Source organism: Poecilia reticulata, linkage group LG16, assembly GCF_000633615.1.
Source record: "Poecilia reticulata strain Guanapo linkage group LG16, Guppy_female_1.0+MT, whole genome shotgun sequence".
Classification (NCBI taxonomy): domain Eukaryota; kingdom Metazoa; phylum Chordata; class Actinopteri; order Cyprinodontiformes; family Poeciliidae; genus Poecilia; species Poecilia reticulata.
Window position 1 is genome coordinate 1,011,658 of NC_024346.1, and position 20,075 is coordinate 1,031,732.

General features: G+C 41.4%; 2 protein-coding genes and 1 long non-coding RNA gene across 6 annotated transcripts; all 3 read left to right on the forward strand.

Annotated features, from left to right (window-relative positions):
- The first annotated feature begins 636 nt into the window (after positions 1-636).
- LOC103477511 (uncharacterized) lies at positions 637-12,172 on the forward strand. Of its 4 annotated transcripts, none has more exons than XM_008430667.2 (17): positions 637-822; positions 1,388-1,643; positions 1,769-1,809; positions 4,373-4,658; positions 5,364-5,407; positions 5,482-5,761; positions 5,842-5,885; positions 6,559-6,847; positions 8,111-8,154; positions 8,234-8,304; positions 8,385-8,599; positions 8,687-8,940; positions 10,404-10,532; positions 11,046-11,178; positions 11,280-11,309; positions 11,506-11,544; positions 11,700-12,172. In XM_008430667.2, the coding sequence occupies exons 1-17, from the start codon at positions 778-780 to the stop codon at positions 11,957-11,959; spliced, it is 2,460 nt and encodes an 819-aa protein (XP_008428889.1). In that variant the 5' UTR covers positions 637-777; the 3' UTR covers positions 11,960-12,172. The 4 variants fall into 4 exon arrangements, with proteins under 4 accessions (XP_008428889.1, XP_008428886.1, XP_008428888.1 ...); XM_008430664.2 differs by having other exon boundaries at positions 638-822; positions 8,108-8,154; positions 8,231-8,304; XM_008430666.2 differs by having other exon boundaries at positions 638-822; positions 8,108-8,154.
- Positions 12,173-12,597: 425 nt separating this feature from the next.
- Positions 12,598-19,319, forward strand: LOC103477531 (uncharacterized). Its single transcript, XM_017309313.1, has 8 exons — positions 12,598-12,691; positions 14,699-14,966; positions 15,164-15,207; positions 15,545-15,827; positions 18,558-18,595; positions 18,707-18,992; positions 19,151-19,225; positions 19,312-19,319. The coding sequence occupies exons 2-8, from the start codon at positions 14,708-14,710 to the stop codon at positions 19,317-19,319; spliced, it is 993 nt and encodes a 330-aa protein (XP_017164802.1). The 5' UTR covers positions 12,598-12,691; positions 14,699-14,707.
- Positions 19,320-19,339: 20 nt separating this feature from the next.
- Positions 19,340-20,065, forward strand: LOC103477512 (uncharacterized). Its single transcript, XR_535659.2, has 3 exons — positions 19,340-19,620; positions 19,769-19,812; positions 20,018-20,065. It is a non-coding gene; the product is annotated as an uncharacterized LOC103477512 (long non-coding RNA).
- Positions 20,066-20,075: the final 10 nt, after the last annotated feature.

Sequence of the window (20,075 nt, forward strand, 5' to 3'; positions counted from 1 at the left end):
ATTACCAATTACCAATTACCACCCCCTCGCCACTAGAGGCAGTAGCACTGCAGGCCCGAAAAGATGTGAAAAAGAAGCAGATTTAGAATACAGAAAGCTACGGAATTTGCTAAAAGCTGTGAGCTGCGCTGAAGTAAATAAAAAAGATATGTTGAAATATATGCTGAGAGTGAAACTCCTTCCTACAGATGAAGCTATATCACAGATTTCAAAAGAAAATTTAAACGGAAGAACGGGGATAATATAGGAAATAGCGCCCCCTTCACTTCCGGATTGCAATTATCCCATTTATAAATAAGGTAAGAGACTGACAGTGATCCGTCCCGCCCCTTCCTGTTTGCTGCATCGAGGTGTACTTGAATCTGGGAGCTTCCCCGAAGCTTAAAATGAGTCTCAAAAATAGTTGTGCACTCGTAACCGGATTTGTGTGTAAATGCAGTTTTGTGTGTGTGTACCAGGTGATTTGTGTGTACTGTTTCAACATGTATAGGTATAGGAGAAGGTTTATTTTATTTTTAAGTTTTACAAATCGAGTATTGCACACACATAGATATTTTTACACACGCACAAATCCTCTTACACACACACACAAATCTTTTTACACACGCACAGATATTTTGAGACTATTTTCACTCCATAGTAAGCGGCAGATAGTCAGAAGCTCCTCCTCTCCTCTCCCCAGTCAGGCTCAGGTCAGCAGTTGATCTGAACACCAGTTTGTGTTAAACACCAGGCCTGAAAGTCTGCAGCTCCTCTGAAACATGATCCTGCAGTAAAATGAGGGGCCGCTGCAGGATTTCAGAGCGGAAACACCAGCAGCAGGTAGGAGAAGTTTCCTTTTTGGATGCATTCATGTCTCATAACCGCGGGCAGCGATCCTGACGCGTTCACACCTCCAGACATTCACTTCCGCTTCACCTGCGTCTTTCTCACCAGGAGGAAACATTTTGTTGTCGTGTTTTTCACAACACTTCTCCACCCGCTTCATTTGCATATTGAAGTTAGAATGAAACAAAGAGCATGAACTGCAGAGCCGATGGTTTATCTAGTTTCATTTTCTGGTTTCTTCCGGGTTCATCGTTTTTGTTGTTTTATTTTAACTCTGAACAGCAGAAAGAGAAAATAAATCAACATTTGAGCTTAATGTTGGGATTTATTGATAATGTTTTGCTTTATTTTATTGTTTTACTTTTGTTTAGTTTTATTTGTTTCCCATGATGCAACACCAGGAAGGAGAGAGATGGAGGCTTAAAACTCAAATCCTTCCATCCTTTGCTAAAAGAACCTTACATTCTCTCTTTACTGATATTTGAACATTTATTTGACCGTTTTCATCCCTCAGTTTTAAATTTTCTCCTGGTTTTTGGTCGTTTCCTCACCTGAGCAGGTGGAGTTGATGGCGTCCCAGGTGGAGCTGCTGCTGGTCACTCTGGGTGAGCTGAGTCCCAGGGAGCTGGTGACCTTCAGCGACCTCCTGCGGAGATGGTGCTGTCTGAGGGCTGGTGAGGCGCTGCAGGCGGTTGTGTATTCGGTGGTTCTGATCGGCGGCAGGCGGTCCGTGGAACTGACCCAGCAGGTTCTAAAGTCCATGAACAGGACGGATCTGGTCGACGCCATGCAGGACGGCAGCTCCACGGCCAAAAGTAAGACGACTCAACATTTACAGGATAAAACGACGAGATGTCAACTTTAAAACGTGTCATAGATATTTTGTTTTTAAACTTTACTTTGGCCACATCAGATCTTTTCTTTCCTCTTTTCTCTCCAGAAAAGCGGTTTGATGATCTTCAGTCTGCAGAAATCCACAGGGTGAGTGACGTCGCATCTTTGTGATGCTGCAGATAAAACCCTCATAATCATCACAGTCAGGTGGCGACATACAGTAATAATTTTATCATGATATATTGCAGTACTAGAGATGTGCCGATCGATCAGCCACCGATCATAATCGGCCGATTTTCGTGAAAAAGTGTATGATCGGTGATCAGTAATCATTGGCTCTTGTTGCCGCTACCGATCACCTGCATCTCATTTCGCAGCCTGCCTGTGCAGCTGGTCTCCTGTTTCCTTCACACTGCGCAAACGCGCAGCAACAAATCCTAAGTGATGTGGAACTATAACGCACTGAGTGACTGAGAACGTTTGCGTGTTGCGGCGGAAAATTGAAGCACATCAAAATGCATCAACACAACGAAGCTAATACGACATAAAAACAATGCCATACTTGACGGAGCTTGGCTACATCAAGGCTTCTGCTCCACCTGGTAGTGACTCTCACACCGAACCTCAGCTTAAAGCTGCAGCATCTAACCTAAAAAATACATTTTACATGCATATTAAAACTTTCGCTGTCCTAACATGAAGCAGATAATCTCTAAAAAATAATCGATCTCCTCCCTGCTCTGCATAATTACTCTGCTCAGTCAGAAACAGCCAATCAGAACTAGCAGTAATCAGCTAGCCGCCATGCTAACAGGAAGTTTTCATTCAGTAACTCTGGATTATTTATTGTAATGGATCCTGTATTTGCCTTTGAATGTTTTATACTTGAATTTCTTTGGCAATGTTGAGAGGTTTTATTTTGGCTCTTTGCATTATTTAGTCTCTTCAGAGTCTTCATATGTTATCAGTCTGTTAAAGATAGTTTTATTGATAGCAGGACAATTTGCACAATGCCTGTTTTGTTGAGTTTTCTTCTTGAAAAAAGTTATTAAAAACAAGTTTTTGTCTAAATTAAGGTGAATTCATTGTTCCTTTTTCCACATAATGTAACCGGTAGTGTTTATGATAAAAAAAATAAAATAATAATTATGTGATCAGTATCGGTGATCGGTATCGGTGATCGGCCCTCATGGGTGATCGGTATCGGCAGCAAAAAACCTGATCAGCACATCTCTATGCAGTACTATTATTATAACAATAGAAATGATAAACTATTTCTTAGTTATTAGATAACTGTAAAGTGCCTCACACATAAATGGAAAAACCTTCCTGTTACCTTTTTCAGAACGCCTCTCACTGAAAGAAAATGATTAATATCACTAACTGCACCAAGAGAATTAATTTAATTATTTTTGACTCTTATTGAGATTTATTGATCCTCTCATGGAAAAGAACAGGTAAAATAGTAAAATTCACATTTTAGTTATTTTTTTACATTGAAAAATGTAAATAAATGCTCATCCCTACATCACAATGCTTTTTTAGATTGGAAGTCCACAGGAAGTCAGGTTGATCAGAAACTAATGAAATTATCATTTATCTGATCTGAAGGTTTGTTTGACATTTTTCCAGAAAACTAGACGTATAAAGTTAGTTTAATCTCATCTGTAGTTTTTGATCTTTAATTTAACAGATTTTATTCTCAGAAAACATTTTATAACCATTTTTTAAGTTTTGTTGTTTTGGGACGTTTCATGTGGCGTTTACTGGATCTTACATAATAATCTAGAGAAATGCTTTTCCAACTAACTTTTAGTTTGCTGCTTTAAAAATCACATGTGGGATTCTTATTAATATTACTGCTTTGGTTTGGTGATTGTATATTAAAGGCTTAGTTGTTGGTTTTTATATATAAATATTTATACTCACAAAATATATTTCATATATAAAATATTCTATTTTGGACTGCACAGTGGCGCAGTTGGTAGAGCTGTTGCCTTGCAGCAAGAAGGTTCTGGGTTCGATTCCCGGTCTTTCTGCATGGAGTCTCCATGTTCTCCCTGTGCATGGTGGGTTTTCTCCAGGTACTCCGGTTTCCTCCCACAGTCCAAAAWCATGACTGTCAGGTTAATTGGTCTGTCTAAATTGTCCCTAGGTGTGAGTGTGTGTGTGCATGGTTGTGTGTCTTTGTGTTGCCCTGCGACAGACTGGTGACCTGTCCAGGTGACCTGTCCAGGTGACCCCGCCTCTCATCCGGAACGTTAGCTGGAGAGGCAGCAGCACCTCCTGACCCCACTGAGGGACAAGGGTGTAAGAAAATGGATGGATGGAATATTCTATTTTATCATTTTAAAATGTATAAATATATTTTTGATACGTCAAAATTGTATCTAAAAGGAGAATGATTTTTGTTTTCAATCATTCGTGTTTTGAGGTTTGAAGGTTTGATTAAATTTGAGGATAAATAATCTTAGAAATAACCCAAACCTATAGCGTGTGATTTGTTTGTAAACTTAAATATTTGATTTCTCTAGTTATGTTTATGATCAGTTTGGATCCAGTCGATGTTCACACACACAGAATTGCTCAGGACAAAGAGTTAGTTTTATAAATAAGAGTATCGTCCTTCTAAGTCCAAATGAACTGACCAATAAACACAAACACCCAGAGGTCACGACCTTGACTAGTTGGGGCTGATGTGACATTTCAGGTGTCGGCTGTGGCCGTCATGAAGGACCTGCTGTTGGAAATCCTGACGGACCTGAAAGAAGTCGAGTTCTGGAAGTTCAAATGGTTCCTGCAGCTGACGCAGTTCCAGCAGGCTCTGCCTCAGGTCCCATGGAGCGCCCTGCAGTTTGCAAACCGCACACAGTTAGTCGGCATGATGTGGGCCTCCTGCGGTGAGCGGTGCCTGGCGCTGGCTGAGGAGGTTCTGATGGACCTGGACAGGTCGGACCTGGTAGAGAAGCTTCCTCTGGTCAGTTCCAGCGCTAAAGGTAACCAAAAATATTTATAAGTCATTTACAGAACAGCATTGGGGTTTTTATAAAGATATATTTTGAAAATGAATTATTATTATTATTTTTTAACCAAATAAAACAAAATAAGAGGGAAATTAAGCGGTTTTATTTTAACTGTCTTTGATTCTGGACTCCAGATCTGCTCAGTTGTTATATTTAAATATTTTCAGTAATTTTGTTCCAATATTCAAATGTACAGTTGGATGTTTTTATTTTTTTAACTAATTATTAGCCAAATAAATATTTAGCTTCTTTGCTAAATATTTACCTCCAAATTAAATATTTATTTTGCTAAATAAGTTAAATAAATATTTATATTCAGAACTAAGCATTTAATTTTCAAATGTTTATTTTACAAACTAAATATTTAGTTTTATTCTTAAATAGGTAGCTAAATAATAACATATTTAGCAAGTCAGCTAAATATTTAGTTGCCTAAATAACAATTTATTTTGGAGCAAAAATGTATTTAGTAAACTAAATGTTAGTTTAATGATACTAAATCAGAACTTTTGACAGAATTCTTTATTTTTGCAACATTTTTAGTTTCAAAAGCTGAACTTTCACTCCAGCATGAATTTAAAAGGCAGATGTTGTTTCATTTCCTTTACAATCTAAATATAAACCTTTAGACCGTAAATGTTTAAATCTGAGGCCTAAATGACTGGATCTGACTTACAGGGAAACGTTGTTTGTCGGATTTGTGGCCTGACCTGAAGCAGAAAGTGAGTAACTGGTTACCTCCATCAGCCGGTTGTGGTTTCCATCATGCCGGCTGCTGCTTGAATTGTTTTATCAGGTTAAAGACGTGGAGTCTGTCATAAAGCTGCTGCTGGAGGAGTTGGAGGATGTGACCGTCCAGGATGTGACGGATATCAGGAACGCCCTCAGCTGGGATTCGTTTCACTGTCCTTATTTAAGCCTCTGCTGGAGGCTGCTGGGCATGAATGCAGACCTGCAGGAAACCGTGTTGCTGCTGGTGCAGACGTTCAGCCAGCGTCCTGTGGACAAGATGGAGGAGCTGCTGTCCAGAATGCAGAGGCCGGATCTGGTGTTCGCTCTGATCAGATCCACAGAAAGTGAGACAATAAAGTACAATAATAATATTCAAGCATGTCAATATTTCATGACTTTAGTGTTTTTCTGCTTCATCTGTTAGAGAAACATGTTGTGGGAAAACGGAAATCCGCTCTGATGCAGAAGGTGAGAAATAATCCAGATCAGATCAGAGATCCACATTTATCATTTAATTCACAAGATAAAAGTTCATTTTCAAATATTTAATTTGAAAGTTGAATATTTAGCTTTAAATAAAACTAAATAGTTTACAAACTAAATATTTAACTGCCAGTTAAATATTTAGCAACACATTTAGGATTATTACATTGACTGCAACTGAGCGTGTCGTAACGTCATAAACTGAACTTATTATGAACGTCTGGGCTCAGCTCTTCCAGGGAGATATTAGTTATAAGGAGGATGTGGAAAGAAAGAACTGTCTGGACTTTCAAAATAAAGCTCAAGATACTTTTCAAATTAAGACCAACTTAGTCAGAGGTTAGATAAAAATGAAGCTAAAATTCAGTAACGCTGGTTCAGCTGCTGGCCTTAAAGGACGAAGAAGAGAAATGTTGTTGATTCTAAACGTATCTGGATGATTGTTAAAAATTCACATTAAAATCAACAATTTGATCAAATCTATGATGCAGATTCTCAAATAAATGGACTTAAAAGACCTCAGCTGCTTCAGAAGTTAACACATCCAGTCATTCCTTTTTTAAAAACAATCAGATTTTCTGTGAATAATGACTTCTTTGTTATTCCATAGGTGGATTCAGCTGCTGCAAACGTCTCATAATCCTCCTGAATGTTCCAGGTGGCTACAATGGCTGCTGTTAAGAGTCTTCTCCTGGAAACCTTCAACCGGCTGAACCGGAGCGAGTTCCAGCAGTTCAAACAGTTCCTTCAGCCGACGGTCAGCCCGGAGGAGTTCCCTCACACCAGAACCTGGAGTCCGGCAGAGATCCAGAACAGAACCGACCTGGTGACGGTCCTGGTGGAGGAGGAGGGAGCCGGGTCGGTGGAGAGAACCAGGAGGATCTTCAGGGTCATGAACAGAGCAGATCTGCTGCAGATGCTGCCAGGGAGCAGCACCTGGAGGAAAGGTGACCACCGCTGGGTTCTACTGGGTTCTGTTGGGTTCTACTAGGTTCTGCAGTTGCTGTGGCTCTTCATAACTTTGACCAAACGCTACTGCAGGCTGGAGGAGCATTTTAAAATGTAAATTGATTATTTGTCCTTGATCTAATCATACATGCAAAACTTTAATTACAGGAAAAGGCAGGAATACTGTCATAAATTCTCCATCCATCCATTTTCTTTCACCCTTGTCCCTCAGTGGGTCAGGAGGAGCTGCTGCCTCTCCAGCTGACGTTCTGGGCGAGAGGCGGGGTCACCTGGACAGGTGGCCAGTCTGTCTCAGGGCAACACAACCATGCACACACACACTCACACCTAGGGGCAATTTGGAGAGGCCAGTTAACCTGACAGTCATGTTTCTGGACTGTGGGAGGAAACCGGAGTACCTGGAGAAAACCCACCATGCACAGGGAGAACATGGAGACTCCATGCAGAAAGACCGGGAATCGAACCCAGAACCTTCTTGCTGCAAGGCAACAGCTCTACCAACTGCACCACTGTGCAGCCCTAAGTATACTTTTATTTAATAAAATGTTTGGCCATAGTTTGCAGCCATTCCATAAAAAATTCAGCGTCCCATTGAAGGACATGTATTAAAAATGGTAAATATTCTAGTTAAAGCATCATAAAATCATCTGTTTTGTTTGGAACAGTCGTGTTGATCTGCTCAGATTTAGCTTTGCTGATCTGGAGAACAAACTGATCTGAGGCTGCAGAACTTCACAGCAGCCACTACGTTCACTGTTCTGGATGTTTGAGACTGTGGGTTCAAGATGATGGTGGTTTGAATGAAACCATTTCTCATACCTGGAGAAGGTCCAGGTATGAGACCAGAAACCAAATTAGTTGATCCTCCTTCCAGCCTGGATGATGGTTTCTGTTAACCTGCAGAGATTAGAAACCCAGATGCTGACAGATTACAGGGAGATAAACCAGAGATGTGATTTATCAGCAGATTTGGGGATTTTCTGGACAGTTCTGGATTAAACCTACATTCTGGGACTTGGTTCTGGTTCAGGATGTCTGAACTTTGATACACAGCCGGGCATCGAGCCATGTGGTACACCACAACAAGCATAAAGGATGGAAACTGATGATGAAGGTTCTGTTTTGATGGGAAAACCCAAGAAGATGATATCCAACATTTAATAACTTTATAAAGTGAGAACTGTGAATGTTCTGGTCCGGTTCTGGATTTTAACTCTGCTGCTTCAACGTGTTTCCAGCAGCAACTTCAACAGAGGTGGATCCTTCAGGTTCTGGAAGTGTGGAGGTAACCCATGCATCTTATAGCCCTGACCTTTGACCCTGTGTTTAATCTACGTAACATGTGGGATGATGTTGTGCAGCAGGACTCCAGCAGCTGGACCAAAGTGGACCCTGAGCTGGACGGGACGTCTCCAGACCAAGATCCAACTTACAGGTAAAAGCTCAGAGCCTGGAGGTCAGCAGGTCAAACTGTGACATCAGCAGCTCAAACTTCCTCTTCCTGTCTGGTTCCAGCCTCCAGTCTGCAGCGGGCCACTTTGAGTGCAGCGTCTCTGGGCTGCGTTGGGTCTGCAGGGAGAAGGTGGGCTTCAGGTACCGGTTCTGCTCCTGGGACGGACACATGGAGAGGATGGAGAGCAGAGGCTTCCGGCCTGCTGGTCCTTTACTGGACATCTCTGTCCTTACTGGGAGGGTGATGGAGGTGCAGCTGCCACACTGGGTCTGCACCGGTAGGAGAACCTCATGGGAACATTAGTTATGTTTCCAGAACCGACCCAGAAGTTTCTCACTGAGTTTCTCTTCCTGCTGCGTTTCAGACGATGTTCCTGAGTTACTGAAGAACTTTGCTGTCCTCCATGTTAACGACTGTGGAGATGTTCTGGAGAAAGCGACCCGGGTCACAAAGACCCATGTCGGGTTAGCAGAACCAGTTTTCTCTCTGCTGGGAGCTGTCATAAAATACTTCTTTAATCCAAGAATCTCCTGCAACACATTAATGTACTATCAGCCCAAAACGTCCTACCTGAAGATGCGAGTCTACCTGATTCCACCGGATCCTGCTCTGAAACAGGTGATTATTGATTCACTGATTTATTTTATAATATCCTTTATTTATCCACATTATGTCAATCTTAGATTAAAGTCTCTGTTTTAGACAAACAGCTTGACATGGAAGAGATAGAACCTGCTGATATGGAGCATAATAATTTAATGTCACTATTTTCTTATAATAACATTTTATATCATTAGAGATGTTTAAACATGTTTTAATACAATAAATAAAAACAATCACAGATTAATCCAGTTACACGTCTTCCTGTTTAAATCCTGTTTTCCAAATGATTTTCTGTTTCTGCAGCTTAAACTTAAAGTTTTAAATAAAAACATTTTATAAGCAGGAAGTGTTATGAAAACTTTCCAGTCTGTAGTTTTTGTCCCAGAGATCAGAGATGCTTTAGACCAGGGGCCCCAAACCTTTTCCTCTGAGGGCCACATAACTTTTCCCTTCTCTGGTCGGGGGCCGGAGTCAGTTTGTAACAGAAAAAGTGTTGCACGTTTATCACCTGGGCTGCCAGAAAAGTGAAACGGTCACTGGGACTGACTAGTATATATTCCACTGAGGGAAAGTAACTTTAACATTATTTCCTCATATGTCAACATAAAGGCTCGTTTTGAAGTATAAGCTGCAGGTATTGCTTCCAAAATGCGGCGTTCATAACAAACACTGTGTTCATCTGCTCTACCGCTAGCAAACAACCGAACTGATTACATAGCATAAAAGTCAAGCAGTTCCCTAAAAGTCCAACAGATGGCAGCAATGCGCCATGCAAAACAAAACACCCTCAGTTTACAGGACACACTTCCTGCTACAGAGCCCCCTGGTGGTTGAAGAAAAATCCACATATAAACCGGAAAATACAATATATGAAAAAAAATCTGAATGCTCTCTGGTATTGTTCAGGGGGCTGGACCAAATGTGGAGGCGGGCCGGATCCAGCCCACGGGCCGTAGTTTGGGGACCCCTGCTTTAGAGTTTTAACTCCACTGTTCTTAACGATGAACTGATTTAACGTTTAGCAGCACCAACATCAGCTGAACGCTCAGTTTAGATATTATTAATGATATTTAATGTGCAGGAATGAAAGGGTGAAACTCCAGAATGAAATAAATGCAGACATCATTTCTTCACCCTTATTTTCAGGTGAACTTTTATTTCAGCGGCCCCATGATGCTGTGGGCCAGAACATTTCAATATTAATGATCTTTTTTACTTTAATTACCGTCGTCATTATGGAACTATATAAATATATTTTATTTACTTTAGATGCAACATGGCAGCAGGTTGATGGTTTCACTTCCTGGGAGAGAGGACTGTCTTCTGATTGGTCGTCGGTGTGAACCACTGACTGTAGTTTAAGCTCTTTGGGTTCCTCTGCATCAGATCAAGAGTTTTACAAACGTTTTGTTGCCTCAGTGTTTCTGTCTTCAGTTAAACTCTTGGTCAAACATCTGGTCTGGTTTCTGTCCTGACAGTCGGTCCACAGCAGAGAATCCTCCAAGGGATACGAAGAAATCGTGAAGCCCCGACCAGACAAGCCTCTGAAGATGGGCTGTGGCTTCAGCCTCCAGGCCACCGTAGAGACGGCCAGAATCCAGCCACCGGTACCGTTTGGACTTGAAGCCCCACATACTCAGGCGCTCATCACTCTGTAGAGATTCACACGGATCGAAGCAGACACTGACCCGATAGTTGGCGCTAAGATCCGTTTCTGTGATCTTTCTGTGTGTCACAGTAAACGTCTCTGCAGGAAGCCGTGTTCACATCCAACTGGGTCGGATCCGACACCGAGCGGATCCGGTCGGCACAAACGGTCACAGAGACGCTTAGCGTGACTCTGACTGATGGCTCAGCCTCCAACCAGCATCAGGTTTACTGGCATCCATTCAGATTGTAGGAAATCATGAGAAACATGGGCGATGTGTACGATCAGCTAAATCTGAGCCGTTCACAGCCAGACTGGGTCACAGAACACCTGAGGATGTGGGAACCTTTAGCTTGAGAAACTCACTTTTCATTTGAGTCCACTTTGGTTCTGATGACGGTATTTAAAAGCAGAACCGCCCAGAGTGAATCTGGTGTTATGATCATTAAGCTGCAGGCTGTTTGCTTCACAGGAAATCACTCTGAGGCACGAGAGCCAGGACCCGAACTTCTACGAGGTTTTTATTGAGAATCCGGGAGAAAACTTCAACCTGGAGCTGCTGCAGACTCATTCAGAGAAAGTTTGGTTCTGTGAGATTAGGAAAGGTCAGTTTATGTTCTGTAAACCTTCAGTCTGAACTTCCCATCACTCAGCTCGTTAACTCGGCTTCATGTTTCACATTGAGATTGTTTCTGTTTATTTCTAGATGATCATCCTAGATCTGGTTCCACTGAAGGTGAGATGCTTCATTTATTTACAACAAACCTGGACTGAAGGATTTTTATGATTAAAATCACATTTTATGAAGATATTATCATCTGAGCTAGTTGTAAACAGACAGAGTTCAGTTTGATGGGATGAGTTGAGCTGCTGGTTGTATCTTCATCAGAACTGATTTATCTTTAATATTTCTGTGTTTTTGTCTCTGTCAGCTGGATGTTCAACAGAAACTGTTACTGTGAAGAAAGAAGGTATGAAATCAGAAACCATCATTCTGCATGTGAATATTAGACACAACTGACAAATACAGTTTTCTATATTAATAAATTAATAACATGCATTTGCATTCAGGCCATGTAACGTAAAGAAATCAGTCTATTTTTAGTCTTTTTCTCTTTTTCATCAGAGGAACATTTTGTGGACAAACACAGAGAGACACTGATCCAGAGAGTGAGGAACATCGGACCCGTCTTAGATGGACTTTTACAGAAGAAGGTTCTGCTGGAGGAAACCTACAACCAGATCCGATCTCTGCCGACCTCCGAGTCTCAGCTGAGGGAGATCTTCTCCTGCCTGAGAGCTGCTGATGGCTGCAAAGACATTTTCCTCTCCATTCTTCAGGAAAAAGAGTCGTACCTGATCGCCGACCTGCAGAGCAAATGCTGAGCAGGAACCAGGGGCGGATCTACTGCGGGTTCTGGTTCCTGCTGGCATGATGTTGCTTTTTAATGAGTAAAACTGAAACATTTGACCTTTTTAAAGGTTTTCATCAGCTGCATGTGCAATTATCTTGTTTTTATTTCACATTAAATGAAGCATTTTAATTAAACTAAATATTGAAGATGATTGAATAAACTTGAACTCATTGGGGTTTCCTTTGGTAACAAATATAACAATAACATTATTATTGTTGTAGTTTGTGAAATGTTTTCATCTAAACCAGGTTGTTGAAGTGGAACCGTGATGAAAGGTGTTGGCCGGGTCCAGACTGAAGTTCTGACCGACTTCCTGTCTCCAGGATTTGAACAAGTCATCAGCCAATCACGTTCCACCAACTAAGGAAATGTTTTTAGATCAGTTTGGTGATATTTTATCAAAATCTTAATTCTTAACGTAAAATGACAAAATCTCAAGACAGTTTCAGATTTTAAAGGTTGAAACTGGATCATTCCAAACACACAGAGTGAGATAAACGGAACACCGGTTACAGCACAGAGAGGCTAAAATAGATCTACCTGCGCGGAGGTAGATCTGTGCAGGTAGATCTGTGCAGGTAGATCTGTGCAGGTAGATCTCCCTGGAGTTTCATTTTCTGTGTCAGTTGACTCCAAACGGGACCGTGAAGGATTTACTGGATCTTTATTTAATAAGTGGATCATTTGAAACGAGCAGCAGAAGGTAAAAGTTTTGTTATGAGATTTTAATTTGCCTTTAAGTTTATAATCAAGCAGACCTGGCAGATATTACAGTTTATTTATTACAACATTTATTCAGCTTTGATGACTGAACTTCGCCCTGGGAGGAGCGAAGCTCTGAGTTTACGGTAAATAAAAATAATAATAAAATGTTCTGCTTGTTTCCTACCAGCTCCGTCAGCATCCAGCTATTCATGAGCTTTTTTAGGACATATTCCATTCAGATTTCTAAAGAAATATTGAAATATTAAAAAGGTAGATTATGTCGGATTTATAGGAGATCTGCTGAGTAAGCAGTATGTGACGTAGCATCGATGTGCGCATGCGCATTACCATAAAATATGCTGGATTTACAGGTATGTCAGAACACCTGTTCAAAATCTGCAGGTGGTTCTGCTTCAGGCGTCGATGTCTGATAAAATGCTGCCTTCTTATCAGAACAGTTCGCTGTTATAAATCACTTTAGTATATTTCTAATATCACCCGTGAAGATTATGTTTCAGATCACTAATGTCTACAGAGCCGTGCGCTCCGGAACACGACCGTTGAAAAGAACAGATCAGTTAGAGACGCATCAGGTCACCAGGATGAATCCACTGAAACTCCCAGGTTGCATGAATACGAAATGTTAACTAAACAAGTCAGTTTGTGCTTTTAGTGACTACATGAACATAAATATTTGAACTGTTTTCACGGTGAAGCAGTTTTTCTGCAGGGTCACTTTATGGCAGGATGTTGTTATTTCAGCAGGACTTTATTTGACTGCAGGTCAGTTTTGTTTGTGTTCAGTTGCCTCCTGCTGAGTTTGGCTCAAATCTGTTATTGATTCTTTGACTTATTTTGCCTTGAATTTTGATGCTTTGTTAAATATTTGTGGAATTATTAAATTGAAGTTTTTGTCTCATTTTTGAAGGCCTTTGTCCTGGTTCAAGTCTGGTTCCTTACAGTAACCCTGAGGTTCTAACACAGTTGATTTGCTCCACACCTTCCCCTATAGCGCTTGGGAGTAACGATGACTTTGTGGCTTCTTGGTCTTGTCTACATTTACCTGCAGTTGTTTCTCTTTGCACCTCGTCACAAAATGATCCACCAGATTGCTGAACTCCTCCCGTTCCCCTCCATTCTCCATGTAGCCGTTTTATCTGAGAGTTTTTGTCGATGACAGCCTGGAACTCAAACTGTCAGTCAACTCTGGCTATCAGTTTATGAATGATAATGAATTATGTGTCCACATCCATTTCGTCCAGCTTCTCCTTTGGTAATCTAGGCTGCCTGGTGTTAAAGGTATCAGGTCTGTCCAGTAGGAACAGGCCCTTCACATCATCCTCTCCTACATGGGGCTGGGATGCAAACTGCAGAGGGTCCTGGGCTACACACACCTGTGTCCTCAGGTACATCTGACCCCTGACCTTCATAATGTCAGAGCCGTCGGTCTGTTTTCATCCAGGACTGTAAGAAATACTTTGCTTGGCACTGAAACCATAGAAAGGATTTTCCATCCATCCATCCAGTTTCTTGACACCCTTGTCCCTCAGTGGGGTCAGGAGGGTTGCTGCTGCCTCTCCAGCTAACGTTCCGGGCGAGAGGCGGGGTCACCCTGTACAAGTCGCCAGTCTGTCGCAGGGCAACACAGAGACACATCCATGCACACTCACACCTAGGGACAATTTCGACAGACCAATTAACCTGACAGTCATTTTTTTGGACTGTGGGAGGAAACCGGAGTACCCGGAAAAAACCCACCATGCACAGGGAGAACATGCAAACTCCATGCAGAAAGACGAGGGCCGGGAATCGAACCCAGAACCTTCTTGCTGCAAGGCAACAGCTCTACCAACTGCGCCACTGTGCAGCCCAGAAAGGATTTTAACATAATTTATTAGTTAAAATGTAAAATAATTTATATTCTAAATGCTCCCACTTGTATATTAGAAGTGGTTGAATTTAAAATAACTTTTGATTCTGTGTCACAGAAACTGTTGTTGTCCAGGTTGGAACGATGGAGACGATGGAGCTTCTGGTTGAAACCCTGCAGCAGCTGAGCCTGGAAGACTTTGCAGAGTTCAGGACTTTGGCTGAAGCAGAGCCGAGCTTGGTGACCTCCAGCAGCCTGGAAGCAGCAAACGTTCAGGATGTTGTGGATCTGATGGTGAAGAGCAGCAGTGGAGAATGTGTGGAGGCCGTCAGAACCGTTCTGATGAAGATGGACCGCTTGGATCTGGTGCAGAGATTGTCAGCTGCTGACTCAGGAGCAAAAGGTGAAGCAGAGCAGAGAGAGAGATGTTTCAGGAAACCTTGTTAGGAAATGTAACTTATTCTGACCAGTGAAAGTTGCCTAGATAAATGAAAACATGTTGGAAAAGTTTTGTTGCTGTTGTGAAACTTTGTGGTTAAAATTTTACAGTCCAGATGATAAAACTTCATCTAATCAGAATGTTTCTATTTTTCTTATCAGATGAATTTTCTGCTGATGAAGAACCGTCTTTACTGGACCAGCGGGTAAGTTAGGCTGCAGGATGTGACTGCAGAGGTCAGCTGGTACTCAGATGATGTGAAATTATCCTAGACACAAATTTATTAAACATTCAAACAAATTATATGAAAAACTCCAGGTTCTTGGTTCAGGTTTGGTTGCATTAGATGTTGAGGGAAATTTTGTTTTCTCAGAAAAGTTCAAAGAAACCAAATAAAATCCAGATAAATGTTTCTTAGCAATATGCAACGTTAAATAGAAAACGGTCCCTTATATAATCAGGATTTACATCATGCACTTTTCATCCATGTTTGTCTAGAAACATATAGGTAAATATTGTTTATTTTTCTCTGACTCTCACAGATAGTGAGGCTGAGCAGTGATATTAACCTGATGTTGGAAACACTGAACGATCTGAATGACGAAGAGTTCAGGGACTTTAAAAGACACATGAGTCCCTTCAGCAACTTCAGGTCCACCTTCAGTCATCAGGAGATCCATCTGGACTCGGCAGACCGGCAGAATTCAGTGATTTTCATTGTTGAAAGTTCTGGAAAAGAGTCTTTAATGGTGACCAGAGATGTTTTAGAGAAAATCAGGAGGAAGGATTTGGTCCAGAAGCTAAGCAGCAGCTCAGCCTCCAGAGGTAAACTGATCAAACCTGGAGGTTTAGAAATCAGTCTCACACGGTTCTTAACATGTTCCATGTGTTTATTTTTTGCTTTAACAAAGTGAGATCAGCAGTGTGGTCACAGTTAGGAAGGTGAGCTAATGAATGAACCAGCATGTTGGGCTTCATCACGTCAGACAGCAGAGTAAGTGGCAGCTGCTGCAGCCAGGGGCGCTGCCAGCAATCTTGGGTCCCCTGACAAACAATTAAATTGGGCCCCCCTCACACAGCTGCTGTTACAATTTCTTGAGTCTATCTGTCTCATCAAAAGCATCACAATTTCAAAGGCTTGCATCTGCCTTGCTTTCTTTGGTCCAATACTGATAACTAGTACAATATTTACTGCTGATGGATTTAACATCCAACAGTCCACATCAGGTATGCAAGTAGGTTGCTTAAATTTTTCTATTAGTTTTAGATACTGAAATGTCTCTCCATGAGCAACAGTCACAGGCAACATGCAACAACACATAAAGCAATTCAGACTTCTCAAAAAATGCTCTGTAGCTGCATTTTATCCAAGCTGCAGAATATAACTTTTATAAAAAAATATGTTTTCTCCATATTTGTTAAAGCTGTCGTAGCAGTTTGTTATGAGACAGATAATCTGTGAAAACAATCAATCTCCTTCACCTCCAACCTGAATTGCTATTACTGGGTAAAGTCATGCAACGTTCTGACCAAAACAACCAATCAGAACTAGTAGGAGGGTCTTAGTGCTGTCAATCAACCTCATTTACTCACTGCTAAACATGCTAATGGGGGAGAAACAACTTATCATTACAAGAAACCATTTATCTGCCATCATTGGTAGCTATGCTAACTAAACTGAGGATTCACAACAGGCTATGCTAGCTACAGCATAGCACAGAGTGAGGGGAGGAAGGATGAGCAGCACCACATGAGATTGTGATTGACAGCACCAAACCTCTCCTGCCACAGACTGGTTGTTTCTAGCACTGTGAGAAGGCAGAGGAAATTGATTTTTCACAGATTACCTCTCATACCGTACTGTCACAACATGACAGTTTTAATAAATATGTGGAAAAAATATTTATATGAAAGTGTCATACTGCAGCTTTAATTTCACTCAGGAGGGACGTGGGTTAGAGCTGCTGCTGACTGACTCACCTGCTGTTAAGTGGTAAAAGGTACAAAGGACAAGGTAAATATATGAATATGTTGGTCACTTTTTTTCATTAATTCATTAAATGCTAGTGAAAGGGAGGCAAACAGTAGTTTGTAGCTAAGCTAACATAAAATTTTTACTGCTAAAAACAATCTTCTAAAATACAATATGATTAATTTTGTAATTGATAGGGCCCCGATTTTTTATTTTATTTCTATGAACAAAAAATAAATGAATAAATTGTGGAGGGCCCCCTGTTGGTCAGGGCCCCTATGTCATCACTTTTCCCCCCTATACCGTGCCCCTGGCTGCAGCTATGAGAGAAACAGAGTTAAACCAAAAAGACAGACAGATGGATCATCTATAGCAGTGGTCCCCAACCTTTTTATTACCGCGGACCGGTCAAGACTTGGAAATTTTTGCTGTGGCCTGGGGGGGTGGAGGGGAGATGAACCGTCAGATAAGGCTTCTGCATGTTGGTGTTCCCGCTAAAGCCTGAATATGTCAAAGTTTGTTGTCTTGGCCTTTTTATCGCAGCCTGTACGGTTTTCCCTGTCTGGGAACGAGAATAAAACCTGTTGAATGTGACAGGTAGCCAATCAGAAAGCACGGTGACGTCAGAACAGAGGGGAATCCCAAACAGCTGACATATAAGCAACTGAGAGTCAGGTGGATATCGGAGATATGTGGAAATCTTTATTATTATTTGTAAAGGTCATTATTATATATTATTGTCTTTATTCAGTTAAAAATGTTAACTAAGAAAAAACAGTCACAGAGGTTTGGAGAATCAGCCGACAATTCTTAAATCTTGCCATCTAAACCAGATTTCAGACTCACAAGCTCTACTCATCTCCTCTTGACCACTGCCCAAACGCTCTCCGACTCTGGTCGCTATGGTAAAGTTTACATATCTCTTCAAAATAAGATACAAATGCGCCACAAAAACGAACATTTTACTTTCATGAAAATTTTAACTTACTATAATGACTAACAGGAGCCCGGAGCTTGTTTCTCTGCAACAAGACGGTCCCATCTGGGAGTGATTGGAGACAATAACACCCGAAGTGTTGCTTATATCCACAGGCTGCTTGGTCTCTACGTGGCGAAGCAGCTTGAAGCTTCATTGCCTCATTAGCAGCCGGTCGCCGCATGTTACGCAGAGCGGCTTGTAATGTGGGACTCACCTACCGGTCCGGGATAAATACATTCTCCTGTCTCTTCTCTGGGCCTTTTCCCCTTTGCAAAGAAACTTTCCAAAGACATCTGATCTGTTTCTTACTCATTTTGCTGCTTGTGGGCTCAATGTTGGCGTGCAAGTAACCGAGAGAATCCGGTTAAAGGATTTTCAAAATAAAAGATCCTCCAGACTCAAATAATACATAAAACGGAAATATTTAATTATTTCTTGGCGGCCCGGTACCAATTGGACCGCGGACCAGTACCGGTCCGTGGACCGGGGATTGGGGGTCACTGATCTATAGCAAAGGTCACCAACTTTCCTGAACGTGATCTTGAATAAGAGCAAAATCTATCTGTTGATATTTAATGCTCATATTTTCATTTGTTTTTCTCAGAGATGCTGTTGGGGAAGCAATTTGACTGGATCCATAAAGTGAGTAAATCCAGATGTTCCAGATCAGTGGACAGCAGAGATAATTATTATGATTATTATTCTCGTCTCTCTGTGAAGAAACATCCCTTAAAATGTTCTTGAATCTCCAAGGTGGCGACCATGGCAGCTGTTAACGACGTTCTTCTGGAAACTCTGGAGGATTTAAATGAACCTGAATTCATTGAGTTAAAACTGTTACTGCAGTTCACAAAATTCCAGAGAAATCTTCCACTAATCCGATGGGATGAACTGGATGATACAAACAGAACCAGAGTGGTGGATCTTCTGGTCAGTGCATGTGGTAAACAATCTGTGGAGGTGATCAGGGAGGTTCTGTTGGACCTGAACAGAACTGATCTGGCGCTGAGGCTGCCTGAGACCAGCTCAGCATCTAAAGGTACCAGATGGTTGGATCTGTAACATCTGATGAAACTCAAACATCAATCAGAGCTTCAATCTGGATCAGTTAGTCYCTGTTTTCTARCTGATCCAGAAYAAAATGATTTGAAACCAGAATCTGTGAAAACTGATCAATGTTTCATCTTTTCTCCTCAGAGAAACTTTCTATGAATCTGAGCTCTGCTTKGCTCCAGAAAGTGAGTTTTTATTAYGTGATCTTTATCCTGAGGAGTTTGTTTCTTCTAGAGCTGAATCAGCTTCTGGTTGCTGCTCATGAAGAAGAAACTCCTGGTTTAATGAAACCTGATGTGTTTCAGAGAGATGATGAGTTTTTATTCACCAGGTGGAAAAGTTGGAGTTTGTGACGGAGCTGCTGCTGGAGACACTGGATGAGCTTGATGAGGGAGAGATTGAAAAGTTTCAGACAATTACTCAGAATAAAATTGACCATCAGAGCGAATATATACCGATTTGGGAAACCAGATTAATAAATGTGCGATACATTGTGGTGGTTTTTGTTCTGACTTTCTTCCACCAGTCAGTGGAGGCGACCATGGATGTCTTAAAGCAGATGAAGAAGGATGATCTGGTAGAGAAGCTGTCAGGCAGAAGCTCAGGACCTAAAGGTTCAACATCTCAGACTAAAACATCTCAAACCGGCTGATAACAGTGTTGTGATGTTTCTCTGCATGTTTTGATCACATCGTATTATGTTGCACAAAGAAGCGATGGTCAGATGTGAAACTTTTCTTCTCCTTCCTGTTTTCTCCTCAGAGAAACCTTCTGCAGGTCAGCATCGTTCTGCTCTGATCCACAAAGTGAGTAAAGAGACGTCAGGAGTTTATTTCATGTCCTTCAGCTGAAAGAGTTTAAAACAAAGATCATTATAACCTCTAGGATTTAATGTCAGTTTGGCTCTGAGGAAATAAGCTGCAGTTTACTAATGTGATGAATTTTAGCCTCCATGTTTGTGATTTTCCCCTGAATGAAGCAGCTTTTTATGTAATGAACTGAATGTTTCAGGTGGCGACGATGGCAGCTGTTAGACAGCAACTCCTGGAAACTCTGGGCAAATTAACCC

Bases quoted from the DNA above. Each gene is read 5' to 3' on its own strand.
- LOC103477511 (XM_008430664.2), top strand. From the start codon at position 778: ATGAGGGGCCGCTGCAGGATTTCAGAGCGGAAACACCAGCAGCAG. The intron at 8,155-8,230 runs GTAACCCATGCA...GATGTTGTGCAG, and splicing joins CAGGTTCTGGAAGTGTGGAG to CAGGACTCCAGCAGCTGGAC. The intron at 11,310-11,505 runs GTGAGATGCTTC...TGTCTCTGTCAG, and splicing joins TAGATCTGGTTCCACTGAAG to CTGGATGTTCAACAGAAACT.